The following is a 10,588-nucleotide window of genomic DNA, read 5'->3' on the forward strand; positions in this document are numbered from 1 at the left end:
AAAGATAAATAAATAAATAAAAGTCCCCTAGGCCTCCCCCGGCGGAAACACGGCAGCCCGCACGTCGGCCGCCGCGGCGTGGGGGAGCGCAGGAGCGCCGGGGGCAGAGCCCCGCACACGCCTCTGACACTGCCTGGCCGAGGATCCCGGCTCGCGGCGGAGCTGGCGGAAACCTGCTGCCAGGAAAAAAGGAAAACAAAAAGGAGGGCGGGAGGGAAGGGACATGGGTCGCGAGAGGACGAGAGCAGAGGGCCAGGCTCAGAGCGCATGTTGGTGCCCGTCCTGCACTCGACGGACCTGCGCCGGGGTGGCTGGGTGCTTCACACCAAGGTGCGCGCAAACCCACCGGGGAAGGGGCGAGAGCGGCGGAGGTCCCTGACCCGGCAACGCTTGGGGCACGCTCCGGCCCGGAGCCGCCTCCCGCGCCGACGCAGAACGGAGCCGCCCCGCAGTGGGCATCCGCAGGCCTCGGCAGCTCGCACCGGGACAACAGCGGGGGCAGCCCAGGCGCTGCGCGGCCGCGGTCTGATCGCAGCCGCTGCGCCCGGCCCGGCTTCCGTGGGGAAGCAGCACGGCGATGCGTTTCGCCGGGGAGCAGTCACGCTCGCGCGTGTAGGAGACGCACCGGAGAGGGTGGTTAGAGGCTGAAGCGATGTCTATTAGTTATAGCTCGTTACAGTTATCATTTATAACTTACTATAAACGCAAAAAAGTGAAGTTACTGTTAATTCAGCATTTCTCACACATGGGATGACAGAGCACATGATTTGGCATAGTAAGTTTTAGGCTAGCTATAAATGAATTGCACAATATTTAAACCTGAATAAGTACATAATAGGCTCAGCAAAGGATTAGTTTTCTCTTTACGTTTTATACATATATATATATACACATACACACACACCGAGGCATCTCTATCATTAGCTGCATTTTAGTCTTGTCAAGAGACAACCGGCTACTGCAGGATGACTGAAGTGGTCCCCTTAAGAGGAAACTATTCTTGGTGTGCTTTGCTGGAAAAAAATAAATTCCTTTTTGGCATGATTCTTGGGGATGAATTTCACATACAAGCATCATTAAGCAGCTAGAGGGATGGGGGTCAAGAGGTTGGCGACTTGCAAAGCTCTCGCTGGCGAGGCTGGGGGAAAGATTACAGCCAGGCTGTGGCACACTGAGCTGGTAACCCATAGGGCGAGCGTCTGCCTGCGGCAAGCGAAACTTGTGGGGCGAGAGAAATTTGAGCAAAGGGGCCAGATCAGCCTGTACTAGGGCTGCTTTTCCATGAGTTAGAGAAAAATCTGACCGCTCTATTTAAAGTGCAATTAGAGTATGAAAAGCATCTCTGAGAAGGAGCATTTCCTACTCCTGCCCTGTGAAGTCCACTAGCTCCACTTATGAATCCAAGTCTTTTCCAGGATCTGCCGGCCACCTTTCCCCTTCCCTGAATCTCCCCCAAGACGGGGCAGCATGAGCTCACCTGCCTCCTGCTAATGTGCAAGACACTTCCTTGGAGCTCGACCTCCGCTGAGCGGGCAGGGTTTCAGGGCCGAAGGAGCTGGGACCTCTCTTACGGGCAAGGCAGGCTAGCGGAGTTACATAGCCAAGCTCCACTGACCTTTTTAGAAGTTGCAAGAGAGAAGGAATTATTGCCACCATCGTCTTTTAGCCTGGAGGTTCCCTAAAGGGCCCTAAATTAGTGCATGCTTCAAAAGGTAACAGGGCCAAATCTTGGTCACCCTGTTTAGTCAGTCAGTGAGACTGCTTTTATGTGCTTGCATATGGGGTGGCAAGATTGGACCTGCAGCCTTGCCCAAGAATAGGTCCTCTGAGAAACACTCCGCCAATTTTAGTCACTTTTCTAAATAGAATCCTTTAAAAAACAGACTCAGGATGCAGAATCTCAAATGGGCCAGTTTTACAGGGAAAATGGTCCTCACTCCAACATAAACACACACGCACGCACACACACACAGAGTGCACTGTGGCTCTTGGTCACAATCACACACTAATACTGGTTTTCCATGGCAAAAGTGTAAACTACTCATTTACAACACCACGTACTGAGAGAAGTTGTAGATCCTGAGCCAGGGGGTAGATTAGGAATCTCTCAGCTTCCAGCATATCAACAGCAGGATTGAGTTATCTTATTTGTTTATTTTTAAACACTAAATCAGCCAGCCACCTGCTAGTTAAAAAGCAAAAGAAGAGGAGAATTCCCAGGACTGTTTGCCCTGGGGAGAGACAGTGGCAAATGGCTGGACACCACCGACTGAAAGAGGAGGAAAAAAATAAAATCTGTAGTTCAGCTCTTTTCACAAGAACAGAGATGGGTGCTGGTTGCTATTTTTATCTTTCCTTTTTGGGGGGGGGGCTTTTGGCTGATGTACTTCTAACATACACCTATCACTACAGTAATTTAAAAACCACCACCATACACTATTTCACAGGGAAAAGAAAACACACGAACATACACCTACTACCACGCACAACAAGAGTCCTGCAGGTCAACTCACAGCCTCTTCAAAATGAAAAAAAATAAAATAGAGGAAAAAAAGAGCTGAAGACAGCAAAGAAAAAAAAGGAAAAAAAATGTTATTACAGAGAACAGAGGAAAGAATCATCCGTTATGGTACACTCTGCCTTTCCGAAACAGCTGCAGAGACTCGGCTCAGCCGTCTTCCTCCTCCTCCCTTCCCCCCCGCTGCGGCGCCCGAGGACAAGGTCCGGCTGCTCACATCTCGTTGGAGTAGGTGTAGTTGGGGGTGGCCGAGTACTGCGTCTCGTGCTGCATCATGGCCCCCTGCGCGGCCCCCGCCGCCGCGCTCTGCGCTGCCTGCTGCACGTGGGGGTTCTTCCAGGCGCCCGTGGTCCACTCCTCCTGCGCCTTGCTGAAGCTCCCGCCGCTCCCCCGGTAAAATTTATGCACCTGGAGCGGTTGGAAAAGGAGGGAAACCTGTCTGAAAAGGAGCATGATCCCACCCCTCTCCTCTTCCCCGCGCACCCGATGCCGGGAGGCGCTGAGCAACTCCGGCTCCCGCTGAGCTCCGGGGTAGCGGCTGGGACTCCCTCAAGCCGAACGGGACCCTGAGAGCAGGGGTGCGCGTCCCCACAAAACGGGCCGCTTAGCGCAGAGGAAGTCCCGCCGGCTCGTCCCCGCAGGGCGAGCGCAGCTCTGTCCCTGCCCTGCCCACCTCTGCCCCCGAACCCCGCTCCCTTCGCCGAGGGGACGACCTCCGAGCGGCGGCTACGACCAGGGAGCCTGGGCTCAGCTCTGCTTGTCCAGCTGCCTTCGCCCCAGAGCCTGTCATGGCCAAAGGGGGCCCAAGCACCAAGGCTGGGGCCCTGTCCTAGATCTTGCACTCTGAGCTGGACAAAGCCACTCCAGACCTGCTCAAAGTGTAGTGGGAGTGGTGGAAATGGCAAACTGGGAGTTTAACTGAGCTGGGGAAGGACATGGTACCACCAGGGCACCTGGCCTACAGACACTATAGTTGTCCCCCCGCCACTCCAGCCCCCCCGTCCCCCCTCCCCGCCAAGCCGCAGTCGTACCATCGTGAGAGCGATGAAGGAGAAGACCGCCATCCCTGTGAACAAGACGGTGGGGATCAGCATCACCACGGCTGACCCCACGTTGGTCCCAAAGAAGGAAATTGCTGCAATCCAGCCACTGCAACGAGATCAAGCAGCGATGAAGCACCGTCCCGCTGGCCCTGGCGTTGCAGCCTGCCAACATCCCTGTCCCTCAAGCCTCCCAGCTCCTGAGACCTTCTTCCCCCAGGTGGAAGCCACTGAAGCACCGATGATCAAGCAGCACGAGCCAGCTCACTCCCATTGCTTTCCTCCACATTGCTGGGCTTCCCCCACAAGGCACAAACGCCTCCCTTGCGCGCTCCCAGCGCTACCCCGGGGAGGCCCCAAGCAGGCCATGCAACCATGATGCTGGCATCTCCCCCACACCCCCGCTGAACCCTGTCCTCCGACAGCAAGCACAGCAACGGTGACTGTCTTGGCACCCAACACGAGAGCGGCTCCCTCCTTACCAGACACCCCAGCCAGGGATTCCCACTGCCTGGATAATGCTGATCACCAGCTGGGCCATGAAGGTGAAGAAGAAGGCCATGAAGCTGAAGGAGCTGTCTGTCCTGCAAGAGAGGGCTCAGTCACCTCCTAGGTCTCCATCCCTGCTGCACTCCTAGGGAAGGCAGATGCTCTTGCCACTGTGGGCTCCCATCCTGGACCCTTTTATCACAGAAGAGGCTGTGTTTTGTTCCCCCGGACGAGGTTTAGTGACTGAGAACAGGGGTGCGATAGGTCAGCGAGAATAGTAGCTTCCTGCAGACAGCAGGCACCAGAGCAACACCAAGCAGAAAGGAGAAAATGTGAGAGGCTCAAGGTGGAGAAAGGGCAGCTGGGAAAACCATCAGGCATCTGCTCTCCCAGGGACATAGCTTTGCAGTCACATCCCCGTGCTTGGACGGGCTGCCGTACGCCAGCAGAGCCATGGCAAGCATCTCTGTGAGCGTGAGCTGTGCCAAACACAGCTTAAATTTAAGACGCCTTTAAGGTGGGCCTCCCACTGACGTTTCTTTGGGGCCAAGTCAAGGCACCCAGACGCGCCAAGCCAGAGCACTCAACCAGACCCTTCCCAGGGCTCGGCCAGGGCAGCGGGACAGCCGAGGGGGTGTCTGCGTTCAGACGCGAGCGGCAAACCCCAGGGCTCTCGGCTCGCACGGTCCTACCCTCACGCTCAGCCTTCCCGCACGGGGAAGAACTATACCCTCAGTTTTGCAGATCTGGTAAAACTCAGACCAAGGGCAGGCAAAGAGCGCTTCCCGCTCAGCAACGTCGTGGCGGAGCAGTGACTCGAACCCATCTTGCGTGATGGGTTTAGCATCCTGCTCGTGGTTCGCAGGGGTCTGTGCCTTCCTCCCGGGGGGTCACTGCGCAGAGGGCCACAGGCAGACCAATTTACACGACGCGGCAGTGAGGAACGATTGATCTCAGCAGCATGTATAATCAATACAAATACCCCAGGGACTTATGAAAAAGTATAAAAGAGGCCTCAGGGATGGGCAGTAGGGAAGGGGAAAAATCTGTGTTTTTGCTGCAGAATATAGAGGTTTTTCAATTTTGTGCAGCTACCTGTTGCCTGGGGCAGGAAGAGAGCTGGGCGGCTTCCCTCCCTTGCGCTGTTGCTTTGCACAGCGCCCAGCCGAGCGCACAACGCACGCCCATAGGCCTCCCCGTCCTCCCAGCCCTGCGATGCTGCGCCGAGCCGGACACCAGGGCGGGCGACTGTCTGCACGCTGCATGGCTGCGGTTTGGGCTGTCTGGGAGTCCTGAACACCCCTACTGTGAAGGTTAGACAGTAAAGCTAAAAGGCCAGACAGAAAGAGCAGAAATTCCCCAAATGTCCAGGCAACGCCCCAAGCTAAGCACCAACTGGAAGGAAAAAAAGACTGTGAAAAGCCGGGCTCAGCTGTGAACACTTACTTGAAAGCTTTGTAAATAGGTCTAAACCAGCAGACATAGGAGCAGGGCGTAAAGAGAATGAGCCAGAGAATTGCCAGTCCAAAATTAACAGCTCCGCCGCCTCCAATGAGCCATGCGAGGCAGCCCACGAGATTCACCGCCAAGGTGATGCTGTTCACTGCAAACACACACACACAGAGGGAGCAGAGGAGCACAGGGAAGTCAGTGCGGCGAGAGAGCCCCTGCGGCAGCGCCGGCCCCCGGAGCCAGGGACGTCCATGCGGAGCTTTGGCACTTGCCTCCAGCTCCGGCTTTGCTGAAAGCACACGCTTCCCTTCCGGGGCCAGCTAACGCCATCCGAGGGTTTTTGAGAGCTGTGGTCAAACCCTGCCTGGCCGGTTCAGCGGGGAGCTCCGCTCTTTCTCCCGCCTCCGCGCGGTTAAGCACACAAGGGCTATTGCCACGGGACGGGACGTGGCTGAGCACACACAGGACAAAGCCGGGAAGGCTCATCTGCATTCTGACGCCTCCGAGTTTTAAGAATGATTCATTATTCTGATGAGAACCCAACCCCTCCCACCGCCGCCGTAAGAGAGCGGCCAGCTGCAGCTCTCCGCCGCGCAAGAAAGGGAGCTCAGTTGGGGAAGGCGACAGGGCTCGCTGCTTCGCAAAGCCCCGCGGACACCAAGGGGGCCTTTCACACCGTCCGCGTTGGCGTCTGGCTGGGTGATGCTTTGTGGGGGAGCTGGGAGAAAATCACCCCAAGAGGAGCTCCAGGGACAGAGCTCACTTGGAGAGCATCCCGAGAGCAGTTAGGGAGCAGCCAGCTCAGAGCCGGGGCTCGTGCCATCAGCGAGCCCGGCGCGAGAACCGACCTCCGTTAAACTGAGCTCAGGAAGAACAGCCAGAGCAGGGCGGCGAGGGAGTTTAACGCCCCAGATAAAAACATTGTGCTTCCCTGAGGCTCGGGGAAGTTTTTCCTTTTATAAAAAGCAGCTGCAGGAACCCTCGTGACATGAAGAGGGCAGTCACCCTAGGGTCCCCTTCCTGATGGATGCAGCCCCCAAGGGACCCCGGTGAGAGCAGGGTGCTGCGCGGCGCCGTGCCGAGCGCTAGCGGCAGTGCAAGCGCCCCGTCCCTCCGGTGCCAGCTCAGCTCGGCTCCTCGCGACCTGCCCCCAGGGCACGGGCCACTCCCGGGAAGGGAGCGTATCGTTGCCCAGTGGCAACCCAAAGTCCAGGGAAGCCGCCCAAGAAGGGAACCAGGTTCTGCCGAGCACAGACGGTGCCGGCTTGCCCTGCCCACGCCACCGAAGCACGCAGCCGGCTCCAAGGGCGCCGTGCCGGCGCACAGCCACTCTTGCCCCTATCCCTGCACACAGACAACCCGAGCGGCCCCAGCCCTGCTTGTAGGCAGCAAATTCGGGAGCCAAGCTGCGGGAAAGGTCCTCTGGCTACACAGAAGCCCCTAATTCGGCCCCAGGGAGGTGGCCTGAGGCTTCCCTGCGGAGGAGCTGGCTGCTGGGTCCCATCAGAGCTGCCCTGCGGCAGAGCACAGCCTGTGCCAAGCCGCACGCGCCCCCTCGCCCCGCTCCCGACACGGCAGGGACATCCCTCCCCAGCGCGGGAGCCGCCCGGGCAGAGGGCCAGGCCCGAGCAGGGCAGCCAGATCCATGTGTCCAGCCAAAACCCCGTCCTTCCCTGCGGAAGGGCTGGACAGGCGGACGCGACCCGCCGGCGCCCGCCCACCCGGGCCCACCGACTCACGCATCCAGAGGTAGTAGAGCCGCTTGGCCATGGTGCGGTGCTGCGGTGGGATCTCCGCGTCGAAGTCCTGGTAGAAACATGGCTTCAGAGGGATGAACCTCGGGAGCGGAGGGAAGTTGTTCACTTTTTCTGTAATGAAAAGCTTCATCAGCGTTGATCACCGCACAGCACTGAAGACAAATGCAGAGTCTTTCTAGTTAAGCTTATTCAACCTCCTAAATTGCCTGGTTTTAAATAGAAAATGAGGATTTCCCCTGCCACCAGCAGCCCACCCACAGCCGTACAGCAAGGCAAATCCTGCCCACGTGGCCAAGCTGGGACATGTCCCCCCAAGGACTAGCTGGGTTACGGTCAGCAGAGCCCCCGGCCTTCCCCAGGCCCAGCCGGCGACCGCCGTACCTGCCATGCCGGCGCGCTCTCAGCCTCTCCGGCCCACGGCAAAGGTAGGGAAACCGCAGATCTCCGCCAAAGCTGGAGGGAAACGAGAGGAGAGCAGCAACGTGAAGGGAGCGGAGAGAGAAGCCCTGCGGGAGGGCGCTCGCGGAGGCGGCGGCAGGCCGAGTGCGGCCGTCACCAGGAAGGAAAGTGCTCTCTCCCCGGGCCCTAGAAGGCAGGAGCGTCCGCCCACCACCCCGGCGATCCCCGTCGCGTTTTTGGGCGATCCCCATCGCAGCCGGCACTGCCCAGGCGGCAGCGCGGATCCTCCCAAGCCCAGGCGGGAGCCAGCTTCTCCCCCGCGCCAGCAAAGCGCCGGCTCCCTGCTCCGGAGTGTGCGGCGCATCCCGGCTCCTCCGCTCCCGTCGCGAAACCTCCCTGCAAAGACAACCTTCACCTTCCTCTGCTGCTCCAAAATAACTCAAGGACAGCGCTATAATAAGGCAGTTTGCTTTCTTTATGCGGACGCTCTCTCCTACGGTATTTACCCACACGGGCTTACCCTCAACACCTGCCTCGCCACGCAATAAATCCGGGCCACTAAGGCCCGAAGCTTATGTGCTAGTTAAAGCGCTGGCTGGAGCTGGGAGATTAAAAGAAGATTCAGCGACGTGGGGCAGGGCACCGGCTTAGCCGCGCACTCCTCCTCCTCCTCGAGGGACCCGCGTCCCCCCATCCCGGGGCGCCGCTGCCGAGCTCCCGGGGCGGCACAGCACGGTGCCGAGCGCGCCCACGAGCAAGCCGGCTTCGCAGCGGGGAAACCCAGCGCCGGCACCGCCGCCCCAGCCCGGGGCTTGCGCGAGGGCTTTGCAGCCACGGCGGTGGCACAGCCCCCAGCAAGGTGACACCGCATCCTCCGCAAGCCCAGGCCAAAACCCAGGCTGGAAGGGACGAGGGAAACCAGCCGAAAATTAACCATCGGTGATTGCCAGCAGCGAGTCACCTGAGCGGCGGCCTGACCTCGCTCGGGTACCTCGGCACCCCGTGCAGCCTCCGCGGGTCTGAATTTCGGCGCACAGACGGCACCGTGCTCCCGCGCGGGCCTGCAGACGAGAGCGGCCGCCCGGCCGACGTTTCTCCCACGCGAGCGCAGCCCCCAGCCCGCCGAGCGGCGACACTGCGCCCAGGGACGCTCCAGGGCACAAAAGCGCCACGCCACCCGCGGCCTCCGCGACGAATTTGTTTCCCATGGCTTCACAGCCCCCCTCCTTGCATGCGTGCAACCACCCACAGAGTAAGGGGGGGGTGCAACCCCCCACGGAAGGGGGTGCAGACCCCTCCTTACACACATGCCCCCCCACAACGAAGGGGGAGTGCAACCCCCCACGGGGGGGTGCAGACCCCCTCCTTGCATGCACCCCCACGGAGGGAGGGGGGTGCAGACCCCCTCCTTGCACGCATGCAACCCCCCCACGGATGGGGGGTGCAGACCCCTCCTTGCACGCATGCAACCCCCCCACGGATGGGGGGTGCAGACCCCTCCTTGCACACACACACAACCCCCCCACGGATGGGGGGGTGCAGCCCCCTCCTTGCACACACACAACCCCCCCACGGATGGGGGGGTGCAGACCCCTCCTTGCACGCGCACACAACCCCCCCACGGATGGGGGGTGCAGCCCCCTCCTTGCACACACACACAACCCCCCCACGGATGGGGGGTGCAGACCCCTCCTTGCACACACACACAACCCCCCCACGGATGGGGGGGGTGCAGACCCCTCCTTGCACACACACAACCCCCCCACGGATGGGGGGGTGCAGACCCCTCCTTGCACGCGCACACAACCCCCCCACGGATGGGGGGTGCAGCCCCCTCCTTGCACACACACACAACCCCCCCACGGATGGGGGGTGCAGACCCCTCCTTGCACACACACACAACCCCCCCACGGATGGGGGGGGTGCAGACCCCTCCTTGCACACACACAACCCCCCCACGGATGGGGGGTGCAGACCCCTCCTTGCACACACACAACCCCCCCACGGATGGGGGGTGCAGCCCCCTCCTTGCACACACACAACCCCCCCACGGATGGGGGGTGCAGCCCCCTCCTTGCACACGCACACAACCCCCCCACGGATGGGGGGGTGCAGCCCCCTCCTTGCACACACACAACCCCCCCACGGATGGGGGGGTGCAGCCCCCTCCTTGCACACGCACACAACCCCCCCACGGATGGGGGGGTGCAGCCCCCTCCTTGCACGCGCACACATCCCAGGAGCCCCCCCTTGCACGCGCAGCCCGGGTTTTGGGGGGGGGGGAGCGCTCGTGGCAGGCGCCCGCGCCGGCGGCACTCACCGTGCGCAGCGCAGTTCAGCTCAGTTCAGCGCAGCGCAGCGCAGCGCAGCGCGGCGGGCGCGGGGCCCCGCAGCGCCCTGCCCGCGCCGGCGGCCCCGGCTCGGCTCGCGCCTCGGTGGGGGCCCGGCCCTGCCGCCGCCCGCTGCTCCTGCCGCAGCGGCCGCGCTCTCGCGAGGCTGCGCCGCCGCGCCGCTGCCCGCCGCTATGGGCCGCGCCGTGCTCTCGCGAGAGCCGCCGCCGCCGCCGCCGCGCGGCGCTGTCCAGGGTCCTGCTGCCGCCGGCGGCGCGGGGCGGTGCCACCCGCCGCGGGGGCGGGGCCTCGCGCTGGGGCGGGGCTCCACGCGAGGCAGGGGAGACCCTCCATGGGGAGCAGGAGTGGGAGCTCCATAGGGGTTGGGGAGACCCTCCATGGGGAGCAGGAGTGGGAGCTCCATAGGGGTCGGGGAGACCCTCTATGGGGCAGGGAGACCCTCCGGGGGAGCAGGAGTGTGAGCTACACATGGTTCAGGGAGACCCTCCACGGGGAGCAGGAGTGGGAGCTCCATAGGGTTGGGGAAGACCCTCCATGGGGAGCAGGAGTGGGAGCTCCACATGGGTCGGGGAGGCCCTCTAT

The 10,588-nt window shown here is 61.2% G+C and overlaps 1 protein-coding gene across 1 annotated transcript; it reads right to left on the minus strand.

The window, feature by feature from the left end:
- Positions 1-713: 713 nt before the first annotated feature.
- Positions 714-10,174, minus strand: SCAMP5 (secretory carrier membrane protein 5). Its single transcript, XM_064517597.1, has 7 exons — positions 9,976-10,174; positions 7,638-7,709; positions 7,239-7,367; positions 5,494-5,650; positions 4,041-4,142; positions 3,550-3,667; positions 714-2,926 (listed from the first exon to the last, which is right to left on the minus strand). Exons 2-7 carry the CDS (start codon positions 7,642-7,644, stop codon positions 2,732-2,734), a joined length of 708 nt encoding a protein of 235 aa, XP_064373667.1. The 5' UTR covers positions 7,645-7,709; positions 9,976-10,174; the 3' UTR covers positions 714-2,731.
- Between the last annotated feature and the right edge of the window lie 414 nt (positions 10,175-10,588).

This window comes from Dromaius novaehollandiae, chromosome 10 (assembly GCF_036370855.1).
Source record: "Dromaius novaehollandiae isolate bDroNov1 chromosome 10, bDroNov1.hap1, whole genome shotgun sequence".
Classification (NCBI taxonomy): domain Eukaryota; kingdom Metazoa; phylum Chordata; class Aves; order Casuariiformes; family Dromaiidae; genus Dromaius; species Dromaius novaehollandiae.

What these genes read in the sequence shown, in the direction of transcription:
- SCAMP5 (XM_064517597.1), bottom strand. An exon ending in CCTATTTACAAAGCTTTCAA is followed by an intron (nt 4,143 to 5,493) that starts GTAAGTGTTCAC and finishes CCTCTCTTGCAG; the next exon opens with GACAGACAGCTCCTTCAGCT. An exon ending in ATCCCTGGCTGGGGTGTCTG is followed by an intron (nt 3,668 to 4,040) that starts GTAAGGAGGGAG and finishes ATCTCGTTGCAG; the next exon opens with TGGCTGGATTGCAGCAATTT.